We start from the raw sequence: 16,112 nt of genomic DNA on the forward strand, positions 1-16,112 counted from the left end.
TTTTTAGTTTTGGTCCTAGTGGCTTTTTGTTTTCTGACTCACTTCTAAATATATACCAGAGATTTTTAACCAGGGGTGATTTTCATTCTCAGTCCTCCCAGCTTTTGGCAACTGGAGACATTCTAGGTTATCATGACTGAAGGAGGGGTTGCTGCTGGCCCTTAGTGCATAGAGCTGAGGGGTGCTGACAAACATCTGACGAGGTATTGGACAGCCACTGGCAACAACTTGGCCCCAACTGTCAACAGTGCCAAGGTAAGAAGCCCTGGATTATAACTATTCTGTCATAGTTCAGGTACCCTTGTAAAGTGCCTTAAATCCTTCTGGGAATAAAGCAGCATACACAATGAACTACTGCTTCTGAATTAAATGATACTACAATTGTAATGATGCAGAAGGCATAAATTTCTTTTTATAACTACCTCTATATATATATTCAAATTATATATTTAAATATATTTATTGAATCAGTTACTAATCAAATAACCTAAAACACAATGTGAGATAAAAATACTGCCATTACAATCTTCAAAAAATAACAATGTTTCTGAAGGAAATAACAAATCCTGGTATTTTAGGCCTTTCATTATTGAAAAATATATACCAGGCTCTGTGTTTGGCACTAGTTACACATGGGTGGACCAGGTGGATATGGTCCCTATACCCAGAGAACACATGCCTCACTCATGAACACCTGATGTTAGCCTATACCTTTTCAGACAGACCTTTGATGCCTACTCCCTTTTCAGTTGAATAGTTTAAGGAAACAGAAATTCTTATAAAATGGAAAACTTTAATTGTTTAAAGCAAAGGCACAAGTAAACATTTCAGGTTATCATACAATGTTACAATAAGAAATTCCAAAGGTAAAATGAAATACATTATAATTTTGCATCTCTATAGTATATTTAATGTATTATTCTATCTTCTCTTCTTTGGAATGAAAAGAAGGTATAGGCGGATCAATGGATGTAATGTAAAAACTTGGATTATAAATAGCATTCACCCCATTTTTAATCAGAAAATTTAATTTCAGAATGAATTAAATTAACAATTAACTAAAAAACATTGTTTCATTAATGACAGAGCAGCAATAACTTTCAGGCTAAAGTTCATTGTTTTAACAAAGTAAATCACTGATTTAATGAAATGTTAGCTTTTGATGCCTGGTACTTATACAAAAATCAAGCTGGCCATGAAAGGGCTTTATTAAAACAATTTATACACTCATTTTACTTTAAATCTGAACATTATAGTGCATTATGTAAAGAAAAAGAAGCATGAGGAACCATGTCATTTCTAATGATGTCAGAAATAAAATACTTAACAAGGTCTAGACCTTATTTTCAATCAAAGGCACTATCTGGAGAGTAACAAGCTGCATTCAGAGCCAAGAAAAGGTTTTTTTTTTCCTTCCCCAAATAGCCAGCCACTTTAGGGACTTGATGTCTCAGTTAGTCATCAAACACTGAATGCTTAATACCTATCAACAAAAAGGGTAGAAATCACGTAGTTATATCTTTGACATATATTTCCAGGAAGAAAAATTTTTTCCGCTAATTTTTTAATAGGCTATTGAAATATTTTCTTGGTCTGTAAGGTCTCTGTTTAATCACCTCAATGTAATTTCCACTTTATTCAAGTGACTTGTAACCTCTTCTCAGCATTTCAACCCAGGATGACAATGACACCAGAAATAAACTATTCCAAGGGAGCAAGTTATCCTATTACATCCTAAAGGCCAGGAAGATTTTAAACCCTTCTAAGAGGCATCTGAATCAAAGATCTTGAAAGAAAAGACTGTTGTTTCTAGTTTTTCATTATTCAAATTATAACAGTCCCAACAGATTAAGGTTTACTTAACAACTAATTCCTAACCAGAAACAGTACTTAGGAAATTCTCTAAGGATATCTTTCAAAGTTTAGAATTGAAACATGATTCTAAAAGGATGTTCATACTTTTAAAGTCAAATTATAACAATGACTCAATGAAGCATACCCTAAAGGTCAATGATGCATGCTTTAGAGAATGGTGTCAAGATTCTGGAATTCTTTCCCTTTTTCCTCCATTTCCAAAGGCACAGATATCCTTCCGAATTTTCTATGGCTTCAAATACTTCATAATCTAAAATAGCTGGCACCGTCTCCATTTTGAATAGTTTTAAGTATAGGATCCACCAGGAAATTTTAGGTCCAAACCATTAGCTCAATAGCAAAAGCAAATCTTCTACTTGAGACAAACTGAAGAGGTAAACCTACATGTTAGAGTATCTAAATTAAAATCAGCAAACTTTCTCTAAAGTGACAGCCAGTAGATATTTTAAGCTAAAGCGTCTGCCTGCAATGCGGGAGACTTGGATTTGATCCCTGGGTTGGGAAGATCCCCTGGGGAAGGAAATGGCAACCCACTCCAGCACTCTTGCCTGGAAAATCCCATGGAGGGAGGAGCCTGGTAGGCTACAGTCCATGGGTTCACAGAGTCGAACAAGACTGAGCGACTTCACTTTCACTTTCACTCTGCTACTGTAGCACAAAAGCAGTAACAGACAATATGCAAATGAAGAAGCATGGGTATGCTCTAATAAAACTTTATTGACACTGAAATTTGAAGGTCATATGATTGTCATGTGATTTTTTTTTTCCCTCAACTCTTTAAAAATATAAAAATCACCCTTAGCTTGTGGGTCATGTAAAAATAGGCTGTTGGCTGGAACTAGCTTACGGGCTGGACCAGTCAGATTTCTTGATGTGGGGGTCAAAGCTATCTTGTTGCCATAAATCATCTCACTTCACTTGGGCATCAACAGCCTCAAGAATGACAGCAATGAACCCAAAAAGTGAATCTCAAAGGCACCCGTCAGACAATTCTAGTAGCACCTACGTTCATAAGCTTTATGTAGCTTATGAATGTTGATACTCACATATCTATACATACATATATATATATCTGTAATATATCCAGGAAACAGTTTAAATCAAATTTATTTAAATCACATTAACTGCCAGAAAAGCAGGGAATTGATAAATTCATTTAGTTGAGCCTTTTCAAATGCTTTGGTGTCAGAACAATCTGGATTAAAACTTTAGCTCTGATATTTACTAACTTGTGGCCACAGTTAAATTACTTAACCACTAGAATTTAGCCTGGAGCTATGGACACAGGAGGCGTGTTTTCAATCTTGTCTCTCAAGAGCTTGCTTACAAAGGGCTTGCTGGGAAAGCGTTGCTTACAATGTACCATAAGGCTTACCTCCTTGTTAGAAAACTAGTTTTGTCTCTTCTATTCCATTTTATCATGTAATTTTTTTTTCTGCATGCAACATATTGTACAAAATTTACCTCTGTATTTACTGAATTCTGCCCTCCTCTTATTCTTGAGGATTATTTTCTTTTCATAAGCTGCTGAGGAAAATTAGAGTAGAAAGCATCCAGCCACCACATTTCTGGAGTCTTTCCATAGTGGAAATGTAGTTTGGGTGTTTCCTCTAATTTATCAATGACAGACATCAGTTTTCTAGGGAAAAAAAAATCTAGATGATAAAGAACTGGTAGGAACGGATTCTTATGGCTTGCATCACCTATAGATCAGTAACTAGAGAATCTGAAGATAACATTCATAGATTATTTGCAGATATAATTGTTGTGCATTGTGGACCTCAGTTCATTGCTTAAATTATATTAAGTAGAATATTAACACTAAGTGATGCCTGCTATAACCTCTCTAATCAAGAAAAATTTAGTAGTTACATACACATGAAGTAAAAGATTTCACCAATAGTGTCTTTGAATAAGCATCAGTTATGAATCTGCTAGTGTTGAATGCTAAGCAAAATACTAAAGCTATTGCAATATTAGTGTTTGGTTTTATTTTCCGTTTTCTTTAATCTATTATTTACATAGGTCCAGTTATAATGCTGAAGGCAGTCATTTTTCAACAAGTACATTCTCCATATAAAATGTTCAATGTTGGGTGGTACAGATTTATAAATATGTACAAAAACCCAATATATTTGTAGCTAACTAGTACTCTGGTAGGCAACACATGGAAGCATCATATGCACATAAAAATTTGAAATTAAAACAAAACTTAAAATTCTTAAGACAGCCATTAACTTGTGTTTATAAAATTATGTGAAAAAAGGCTTTGTGTTTGGGAATTTTCAATGGCCCACTAATAAAGCAGTAATTTTAGTTAAAAAAAAAAAAGTTTCCAAACACAAAATACCAAGATAACTCAGATGTATGTCTTGGTTAAATGTGTGTAGACAGCTGCTCTGAAAACAAACTGATAAATATAAATATACAATTTGTTCACTGAGCATAAAATATTGCACGAGAACAGCTTTGTCTGAAGAAAATTCAATTTTCCATAGTTCTGAACTTCAAAATGGTTCCCCACATATAGATATAATTGCATTTTCTAAACAAGAAATGTTAATATTTAGTAATACTGTTAGAACCTCGTTTTTCCCATTAACCATATTCTATTCTACTTTATGGCAATGGTAAGTCAGTGGTGAAGATTTGGCAAAGATAAAAAGGCAGATAAGACTGTAAAATATATATTTATATATATATACACACACACATATACATATGAAACAGATATGTTCCAAAAACCCTTTGTCATGATAACTGATCCCTTAAAGAAAAATGCACAGTCTAGGTCACAGTGATGGTCAGACAGCGGTTGAGTACGACGCTCTTCTTAGGGGCTGCTCCTTTTGAGCCACTCGACTGCCCTCTCTGGTCTCCAGAGTGCTGCCTTCTGCCTCGCTTTCACTACCATCTGCCAGAGTGGGGTCCAAAGACATTGGACCAGATTTTGTGTGCAAAGGGAAACCAATGCCACTTTCCTGTAAGGAATTATCTATAAACTCTTCATCAGAGGAATGGAATGATTCATCATCTCCTATTAAATGGTTGACGATGTGGATTCCATCAAAAGGGGGTTGGCTGGAGAAGCCTCTCTGGCCTTTTAGGCACCTGAGCTGTCAAAACAAAATCCAAGTTAATATACTCAACTTGGGGAAATGCACACACTCCAAGAAAGGAAACATTTCATATTTAAGCAAGAAGATACCTTGATCTTTTTTCAATTTATGGATATAAATAGTAACTACCAATTTTTTAGTGACTCTTAAATATCATGCAATGGGCACATAATTTATTTTTAGTTAAATCATCATAACAATCCTATGTGGTTGATTTTACTGTCTTCATTTTAGAGATTAGGAAATGAGAGACTCAGGTAGTAAGGCATGCTGAGGACACACAACAGTCAAGTTTAGATTCAAACTGAACCTCTGCTATGTTAGAAATAACATAAACCCCCTGTACCCATCATCAATTTCAACATCTAACACATCATGGACAGTCTTCTTACAATATACCTCTCATATTCCTGATTATTTTGAGGTAAATCTCATCCTGTCAGTTCACCTGTAAATATTTCAGAGTATGTCTGCAGAAGAAATGAACTTAATAAAGACAATACTCTGAACTATCACATACCCTGTCTTAGAGCATGTCTCCATAATTTTGTGAATAATGATGATGATAATGGTTTACAAATCAAAAACATTTGCTGAGTCTCCATCCTGTAAAACAGCCTAAAGACCACCATACCACTATCACTCAGTAAGAGCAGAGATGCTTTCTTCCCACCATGATATGTTCTTCTGTGTAGAGGGAACGTATAATATTTCTGTCTTCTCTCCCCTATTCTTCCCAGGGAGAGAGTGACTTCTCTCACTAAGGGGTAGTGGAGAGGAATGGCACATACTACTCAGCTCTTTTTTCTTCTCTTTCCATCTTTGGGAACCAGGTTCTGCTTCTCCATCCCTGGAGTCTTACAGGGCCATACCCTTGTGTGGGAAGGGCTATGGAGATCAAATGCTATCTATTACTGGGTGTGCAAGTCAGACAAACTCTAAAGCTCAATACTGAAAAACCCACTGTTGTCACACATCAAAAACCACATTCTCCCAAACCAGTTTTACCAGTACTGAGTGATTTTCTTTTCATCATCTGTCCCTTCTTTGCCTCAGTTCCTTCAAATTCCCACCCCCCCCACCAACAGATACTATCATGTCCACTACCATACAATTAAGACATCAGCCTCTTTTCAAGAATTTGTTTCAAAAATATAAAATTTAATCTTGATATTATCACTTGTTTAATTTCTCTCATTCATCATGAATTTTCTCCTACAAGAGTTTTTTTTTTAATCTAAAACAACAAAAACAAATAACTACCCAAATCTACTTTGACTATCAAGAATTTGCTAAAAATACACTTCATATCTCTTGTCTTTATCAGTATTATCAACCTGCAATTTTTGTTCTTTAGGGACAAATTCCTGGTCACTAACTACCTTTCCAATCTTGAGATAAAGGCAATGTGAAATATTCAGGAAATATTACATACACTTTCAAAACTAACGGTTCTGAGAGTAAAGACATTACAGCTTTGCCATAACACCTCCTAGCTTTCCTGATAGACATCCGGGAAGAAGTGAAGAAACCCTAGTAAATCTCTGTTGGTATGTGACAATGGGAAACAAGAAGGATGCTGGGGCTCAACAAAGCGATGTCTGCCTCAGGGGAAGCGTCAGACATTAAGAAATTCTTGTGCCCTAGGCTAAGAGAACATCACTGTGAGTTACTATGTAACTGAAGTAAAACCTTCCTCTTTGGCATAGCACAAGGGAGATAAACTTCGAGTTGAATCTCCAGGGAAAGGGCATAGAGCACCACAGAGACCTTCCCGTGGTTGTGATACCCACTGCATTACTACAACTGCCATGCTCTGATGCAACATCCTATCACCGAATTGCAACACATGATTTATAGCTCCAAATATAAAATTAAGTCAGTTAATCTCTTCCTTTCTCTTGTCCCCAGACCCTTTTGAAGAAATAATACAGAGTGCATGTCCTCCTTCTTCCTGGCTATAAAGGAGGATTGTGGCAGAGGAACTACAACTTCCCGGTTGTTGGAAAGCTGTAGCTTTTCTTTAACAAAATTTACTGCAATTAAAACACCAAAGCCTCATATCAAATGTAATCACTAACCTCAAATATTATAGGAAATAAAACTATAGATAGAAGGGTCATTTCTTCAACATCAGAGATGCAATTTAAAAAATGCTTCCTTATTTGATAATTGCTAATACAGAATAGCAAAGGCACATAAAAAGTTTTTGGTGGAGAGAAGAAAAATCTGAAGGGAAGGGACTGTTTGATAAAACTGAAGCTATCTAGTTATCCCCTGGACCTAGGAGTGTGCATATTGGTTCTGAGAGGGTAGAGGCCTATGCAGGCCCTGAAAATAAACATCTGGTCAAGGAATTCCAGGGTACCAGTACCCAGAGTGTGGGCTCAAATGGGTTAGTCTTCAAGGTGGCTCAGATGGTAAAGTATCTGCCTACAATGCAGGAGACCTGGGTTTGCTCCCTGGGTCAGGAAGATCCCCTGAAGAAGGCAATGGCAACCTACTCCAGTATGCTTGCCTGGAGAATCCATGGACAGAGGAGCCTGACGGGCTATATAGTGGGTCCCCGAGAGTTGGACATGACTGAGCAACTAACATTTTCACTTCCAGGGAGGGATGTCCTCTGGGACTCCACATCCTCTGAAAAGGAGTCTTCCTGGGAGAAGTCCAGAGCTGTGCCTTTTAAAGTGCCATTTTTGCTGTCTGTGTCTAAGAGCTGTACTGCTCAGCCTTTTTACTAGACTTCTAGGAACTAATCATATTTAAAAAAACAACAAAAATGCAGACAAGTAACCTTCTCAACCCAACCCCACTACAAAAACGTTCAAGGATAACACTGGCCACAAGTTTAGATTAGCATATCTCAAAATATGGCTCACTGATCATCAGCATCAGAATAACCGAGGATGCCTACGAAAAATGTAGACTTGCTCCCCAGATTTAATGAACCCAAATCCAGAGCGTGAAAACCCAGAATTTATATATTTTAAAAGTACTTCAGGAGATGTTGATATGCTCAGTTAAAGGATCACTGAGGTAGATCCTCTGTTCAAACCAAATGAGGCTGACTCAGAAAGGAGTTGATTTACCCAAAATGGAACTATCATTTATTCAGGACAAAAGTGCTGCTGAACTATGAACATCTTTCTGCCTGTGTGTGTGTCTGGTATATACAAATGGACACCATCTTTCAGTAGTACAACCAAGCTGTTTTGGGCCGATTCTACCTTCTGGTGGTTGAAACAAGTAGTCTGTTGAAATATCTTTTCCTGAAACCTTTTCCTGGTATAAGAGTAGAATCTAGAAATGTATATGCTCAAAAAAGCGGAATAATTTTGATGTACATTCAAGGGTAAGGACCACCCTTTACACAATATTTCACTTTTTTCTTTTGTTTGGTTTTGTTTGACATTTTTGTGGGGGTCAATCACAGGATAAAGAACCTGATAAAAGCTATTGACTCTAGTCTTGAAAAGTACACATATATTCTTGAGTGTACCTTTTTGAGGCCCACAGTCTTCTAATTTTATAAAAACTATAGGAATATCTTCATAATACTAAAAGCAAAGACAAAAATTTTAAATTGTGAAGTGCCAATAATGCACTCATATCATGGAAAAGAGAAAGTATTATTTTTCTAGGTGAAGTTAGACATAGGCTCTAAAGGCAACGAATGTGCCTCAAAGTACTTCTGAGATTTCACAAGGAAAGAAAGGCACCAGGACTCTCTGGAATTGTATGTAAAGGGATCTTTTCTGGGAAGTCTTTGAATTCCTCATAGAAGGATCTCAGCAGGATCATGATACAATGATGGTTTTAGTCAATGCATCCTACCCAGGCATTCAGACCTTCCTGTCAGGTTTTAAAGTTCTGCAGAGAGTCAAATATTATCAGACATTTAAGGAAAGCATTTAAGAGAACCATAAAAAAGGCAACAAGTTAACAGACTATTTGGGAAGAAAAAACTTAAAAAAAAAAAAAGCATTACTCATTGCTTCTGAAGACACTGCATCCAAGTAAAAAGAAAAAGTGATATTCTAAAAAGGGGTCTTAGACTTAAATTTCTCTGACCTGAAAGATATGAGCTTTGATATTGAAAAAGCCTATCAAGTGCCCAAGGCAATGGTTTAAAAGTAAACCTATATCATGGTATAGATCACAATGAAATTTCAGGACACTGGGAACAAAGAAAAGACAAAGTATCCACCCCAAACCAACAAATTTTACATAGAAGATTAAGAATCAGAACAGTATTAGACAATAGATTAATGCTTTCAAAATTCTGAAAAAAAATTTCTAACTGATATTTAAAAAAATTATAATTATCTTAAAAAATTTATACTCATACAAACTATCAAGTAAATGTGAGGCTAAAGTATGAGTTAAAAGCATCAAGGACTTAAAATCTGGGGTCAATCATGATAAATCAGATAAATCTTTTCTATAGTTTATCTCCATCTTTTTTTCCCCCCAGAAAGGTAAGTGATATGTCCACCAAAATGAAGTATACCAAGAAAGACATGCTTTTATTTTTGATCCAGGAAAAAGGAAGTCTAATGCAGAAGTGAGGCAAAAGGAATCCCTAGGATAACAAAGAAAGTTCCCATGATGACAGCTATGCAGGAGGCCTCCACCTGTACATGGTGACAGCTCTCTGAAGTAGACAAGCAGGCCAGAGGAAAGATTTTTTCAAGAAGGTGAAATCAGGGACTTTCTGGGTGGTCTAGTGGCTAAGACTCCACGCTCCCAATTCAGGGAGCCTGGGTTCGATCCCTGGTCAGGGAACTAGCTCCCCTTTGCCACAACTAAAAGTCTGCATGCTGCAACTAAAGATCCTGCCCCCACAACAAAGATCCCATGTGCCACAACTAAGACCCAGTGCAGCCAAATAAATAAGTAAATAAATAAAAGGAATAAGCTGTCAAACCATGCAAAGACAAAGATGAATTTTTAAAACAAAGGTAAAATTAATAGTACACCTAAACTGAAAGAAGAGAACTAAAACATAACAGGAGATTTATACTGTATTAGAGAAGAGTTTGCACTGTATGAGAGTCCCCTGGATAGCAAGGAGATCAAACTAATCAATCCTAAAGGAAATCAACCCTGAATATTCACTGGAGGGAATGATGCTAAAGCTGAAGCTCCAATACTTTGGCCACCTGATGCGAAGAGCCAACTCACTGGAAAAGACCTCGATGTTGGGAAAGATTGAAGGCAAAAGGAGAAGAGGGCAGGAGAGGATGAGATAGATAGCATCACTGACTCAATGGACATGAACTTGAGCAAACTCTGGGAGACAGTGGAGGACAGGGAAGTCTGGCGTGCTGCAGTTCATGGGGTAGCAAAGAGTCAGACATGACTTAGCGACTGAACAACAAGAGGAGAGTTAAACATAAGAGAACACATCAATAAAATGAAAAACACTAAGACAATCCTTTGAATGAATGTATGCAGGTGAAATAATCACAAGACACTGCTCCGTACAACTGAAAGGCAGTAAAAAGGAATGAAGTACTGATACATGAATGAACCTCAAAAACATTAAGCTGAGTCAAAGCCAAATACAAAGGACAACATATTACGGGATTCTGTTTATACAGAGTCCAGAATAGGCAAGTCCACAGAGACAAAGTAGACTAGTGGCTGCCTATGACCAGGGAAGAGCGGAGGGGAAAGACAACGGTTGAAAGTGGACATGAGGCTTCTTTCTGGGGTGACAGAAATATTCTAAAATTAGGTTGTGGTTACTGTCACACAACTCTGTAAATACACTAAAAGCTATTGAATTTTACACTTAAAATGGAAGAACTTTATGATATGTAAGTTTTGCCTCAATAAATCTGCTTAAAATATTAACAACTAGAGCCAGAAAAATAAACAAATCCTACCTAAAGCATTACCAAACTTCCCTGATAAGACTACCTTGGAAACTTGTTAAAAATAAGATTTTCAAGGCCTTTGGTTTCCACTCTGGAGGAGAGGCCTCCAAGGAAACTCAGGAGCTTTAAAACACACACACACACACACACACACACACAAAATACACCTTTTGAAAGAGTGGATCCTTTCCAAATCTTTAAGTAGGATCCTGGTTTCTTTCCAAATGATTGAATCTGTACCAATAATTCTTTCTGGTTAAACAGTATCTCATGGTAACACACATTTGAAAGGCTCCATTAAAAAGATGAAGCATGTACTAAAAGTATGCAGGCCAAACAGAGGTCTTAAGAACTGCTAAGCAGTTTAATATTAGGTTGTTAGGGATGCTGGGGTTGCAAGAAGATACATGGAAGTATCTTAAGTGCCTACTGCTAAGTCAAAGCAGTCAATCTGAAAAAGCTAAATACTATATAATTCCAAATACAACATTTTGGAAAAGGCAAAATTGTAGCGACAGTAAGTAGACCAGTGGCTGTCAGAGGTTAAAAGGGAGAGAGAGAAGAATGAATAGGTGGGGCACAGGAGACTGAGGCAGTGAATTATTCTGTATGACACAGTAACGGCAGTTACAAGTCATCGTAACTAGTACATTTGTAAAAACCCACAGGGTGTACAACACAAAGAGTGCATCCTAATGTAAAGACAGACTTTGGTTAATATGCCAATATTAGCTCATGTATGACACTGACACAGATGTTCATGGGGGGAACTGTGGGAAGGTGCTGAGGGGGTTTATCTCTTCACTTTCTGCTCAATTTTTCTGTAAACCTAAGAGTGTTTCCCAAAATAAAGTCTTCAATTAAAAAAAATCGAGATGGTCTGTGATATTTGTCTATGTCTATGACCATCTATGTCTATGACCATATTTGTCTATAATGTCAGAATTGCTTGAGCAAATTTTTAGAGTATGTCTGTTTCAAGACAATGTTTAGGCTCATGTTCTTTATAACTGCTGGGTCATTGTATTATTAAGTTGGGTCACTGTATTATTAAGCTCTAATAAAGTGCCAAATCATTTCCCAAAGTATTATAACATAACCTCTTTAAATTTTGCAAGAATACTTTTGCCTTGCCTTCTGCCAGATTGACTGTCAAAGCAAATTAATGGTCCTTTAACTGATCATCCTGATTAAATTCATCTAGCCTCTTATTAGAAAATACAACACTGAATTTTCAGTTGTTCAATCACATTAGCAGAGATATGTGATTCTTGTAATTACATGGTAATGTGGTAATTCTTGTAAACTGATGGCATAAGTGTAAATCAGTAAAATGATTGAAAATGGTTTGGTAGTATTTTCTAAAGTTGAACACTTATACACCTTACACCTAAAATAACCATAGATTACAGTTTTCTTGGGACAAACTATTTTCATTCTCAAAAGTGCCCTGATTTGAACCATATATAGTAAGTCACTTAACAATTCCATTCCTAAGTATATAAACAATAGAAATAAGTATAATATACTGAAAAAACATTTATAATGGGATTTCATAGCAATTTTATTCATAATAACCCTAAATAGAAATAACAACAGAATGAGTAAATAAGTTATGGTATATTCATATAATTGATACAATACAATAATGAAAATGAACTTTTACTGCTACATGGAACAACATGGATAAATCTCACAGTATGAGCAAAAGAAGTGAAGCACAAAATAATTCATTCTGTATGATTCCATTAGTATAAGGTTAAAAACTAGGCAGTAAGTGGAAGAGTGACAAAGAAACCTTTGAAATGATGGCAAGGTTCTAGTTCTTGACTTTGATGGAAGATTAAATAAGCATTTTTTTTTTTGCAATAATTCATCAAGCTGGACCACTTAGGATTCATGAATTTTTCTGTATATAACTGATACTTTAAGAATAAAATGTCTATTATTAAATAAAAATCCAAGAAATAATATCTATGGAAGGTTGCTAGAAAGACATGCAATTGCCATTCATTCTTCTTCTTTTTTTTTTTTTCTTTCTTCTGCTAGTATTTGTAAACTCTACCTTTGGCTCTAACCAGACAATCACTAGTTATATATCTGGACTCCACTATTTTAGTCCATTATAACAGTGCTCTTATTTAGCCTAACACTTTCCTATTCAGTGTATTTTCCAGTACCATATGTGAATCCATAAAAGAAATCAAAGTTAAGGAGCAGGAAAAGGAATAACTGATTTGGTTTTGTCTTACCAGACAACATGAATCTTTAACATATTATGGTCCATGCTTTACACTGGCCACTTATGCAGACCACTTTGATACTGTAGGCATTTCTGCATGCTAATAATAACTCTGATTCTATTAGATTAGAACTAATTATTTTAACTATTAGATTGACCCATATGATACCACCATATTTGTAAGTGAAAGTTTAAGTATTAGCAATTTCCTTTGGTTTAACTGGGCTTCCCTGATAGCTCAGTTGAAGAAACTGCCTGCAACGCAGGAGACCCCAGGTCAATTCCTAGGTCAGGAAGATCCTCTGGAGAAGGGATAGGCTACCCACTCCAGTGTTCTTGGGCTTCCCTTGTAGCTCAGCTGGTAAAGAATCTGCCTGCAATGCAGGAGACATGGATTTGATCCCTGGGTTGGAAAGATCCCCTGGAGAGGGGAAAGGCTACCCACTCCAGTATTCAGTCCATGGGTCACAAAGAATCAGACATGACTGTGTTGACTTACATATTTATAAATAATTATATTTAATTAACCTAATTTTTGGTTATTTCTGTATTATATACATTCATGCAAACTGCCTCAAAATCTTTAGGGAACAAGGAGGAGTACAAATCTAAAAACAAACATTTCCCATCATGCATATTAAGTTTTTTAGTTTCAATTATTTGTTTAGTTGTATCCCAAGACTAGGTGATCAATAAAACCTCTCAAATATGCTTCCAAATTTATCTGTAACTTGACCATTTTGATAATAAAGTAGTTACATTCACCAGAACAAAATTTCCAAATAATCCAATAATAATAAAGACAAAAAAAAAACTGCTTCCTTTATTTTAAAAAATATTTTCTTTTGTTTTCCAGTATTTTGCTATTAAGTTTAAAATATTAGCATTTTATAAACCATTTTTATAACTTTTATAGCATTTTAAATAAATCAACAGGCATAAATACTTTAATACTGTAGTGATTCACACATACGTATATGCATATTTGCGCTTTTATTATTATTGGCCATGCTGCACAACATGAGGGATCTTAGCTTCCTGACCAGGGATCGAACATGTGTCCCTTGCAGAGGAAGGATAGAGTCTCTACCACTGGACAGCCAGGGAAGTCCCTGAGTTTTCATTTATAGATTTTTTTTCCAAATTATATGATTTAACACTGGAATTAAATATTTAAAATCAGTCTGGGAAAATATGGAATGATTGGTTGCTGTACATACACTTTACCTCTTCTGTCAGCCCCTAATGATGAGGATTATTTCTTAATCATTTGCGTATCCTAGAACTGAGCTTTCTGGCTTGACCAGAGTAGGCACATAAGAATGTTGATGAATTACACTAAACAGCAGGATTCTTGAAAAAATTCTCGGGCATTGATTATCCATCCAGTCCTTTTAAATGCTGAAAGAGAAAACTAGTAAGCATATAGATGGAGCTACTAATATACAAGACCCAAATAATGAACTATTTCTTACCTGATGTGGACTGCTTCATCATGTTATGCATTAAGAGACAGAGTAAAAAAAGTAAAAACATATAGAATTTATTTAAATAATACTTAAGACATTCTGATATACACATTACAACTTTAAAAAGTTAACAAAATCTTAAACTCTCACTATCAACAAAGAGATTGGATTTAAGGATTTCTCTGCACATATTAAGCAATGCTTACCAAAGAAGGCATTTAGTAATTAGAAAAGGAAAGTGATAAGTGAAGACATACAACTTATAAAGAATAAAACAAAACGCAGTATAGTTAATAAGAAAACAGGAAACTGTCATGTTCAGTCTGATGAACATAGGTTTTGACAGGAAACAGCAGTGTTTCTAACTGCAAGACAGTAAAAATTCAGACACTAAAAAAAGAGTATTAAAAACTATTACAATTATTTCACATAAAAATCACATTAAAATTTTAAAGCAGGGAGAATCTGCAGGGGTGAATATTCTGAAGCCTCAAAGGACTTCATAATCATGAAGGATATAGAAGTATTTTTTGTAATTTTTTCCTTGGTCTACTTCATTTACTAAATAACTAAAGGTTAAGACAGAAGTTTCTTTCATGAAACAGAAAAATGTGATATGTTTTACAGATATACAGCTTTTAATATAACTTAATAAGTAACACGGAAATTTGTTCTAAGAAAACTTGTTCATCTGGGCTGCTGACCATGTAGACAGAGGACACAACATGTTCTCTATGTATTTGCTTTCTTTCTGCACATTACAGAACAGTGGTACCTTGAAAAAGTTAGGGTTAACTTTACAGTTGATTTTAAAGTGACACAACAGGTTAATCTGCCATTTTCAACATGTAGAGGTAACAGAATTAATAATGAACACTTATATTGATATGATGCTTTAAAGTTAAAGTTCTGCGTATATTATTTCAAGTTAAAATTTTTTCCCCATGTGTCTGCTTGGAGGTTGAATTGTACAGGCAACTACTACTTTCTGAGATTCAAAAGAATAAGAAGGACTGCACTGAGTATTTTGAAAGACAATCAATCCACAACAAAGTGGAAAAAAGTCATCCACACACCAAAAAAACCCCTAACCAAATGAACTTTGATCACTACTAGACAGGGTTTAAACCATTGAAGTGAGTCATGTGATACCAAGCGAACTGCAAAACAGTTGCAGTAAGTTTCCAAGACTGAGTCATATCAGATTATAAAAGCTCCTATTTGTACATTTGGGTCTCTATAATCAATCTTTGTAAAACACAGGGCTATAGCTTTTAAAGCTAAAGGTAACAATTCTATAAGTGACCTATAATATAAAAAAAAACTATACATTATCTTATATGAGCAGATGTAAAGTCCAATAACATAGATTTGTATTTCTAATTTATAAAGGCTTTACTCTTTTCCCCCAAAGTTTAATCAGTGATTTTGTTGGATTCCCTACAAAATAATTTTAATAGTTTTCAAATTTTTAAATACATGTAAATGAAAAATGATACAGTATATTTATTCTCAATTATCAGCT

General features: G+C 35.5%; 1 protein-coding gene across 17 annotated transcripts in view; it reads right to left on the reverse strand.

Moving 5' to 3' along the window:
• Positions 1 to 773: 773 nt before the first annotated feature.
• EVI5 (ecotropic viral integration site 5) overlaps positions 774 to 16,112 on the reverse strand; it is a 227,493-nt gene continuing 212,154 nt past the window's right edge. For all 17 annotated transcript variants that reach the window (XM_069597978.1, XM_069597976.1, XM_069597977.1 and 14 more), the window contains one exon: positions 774 to 4,991. In XM_069597978.1, coding sequence (XP_069454079.1) covers positions 4,680 to 4,991 — 312 coding nt within the window. In that variant the 3' untranslated portion in view covers positions 774 to 4,679. The remainder of the gene's footprint in view (positions 4,992 to 16,112) is intronic.

This window comes from Ovis canadensis, chromosome 1, assembly GCF_042477335.2.
Source record: "Ovis canadensis isolate MfBH-ARS-UI-01 breed Bighorn chromosome 1, ARS-UI_OviCan_v2, whole genome shotgun sequence".
Classification (NCBI taxonomy): domain Eukaryota; kingdom Metazoa; phylum Chordata; class Mammalia; order Artiodactyla; family Bovidae; genus Ovis; species Ovis canadensis.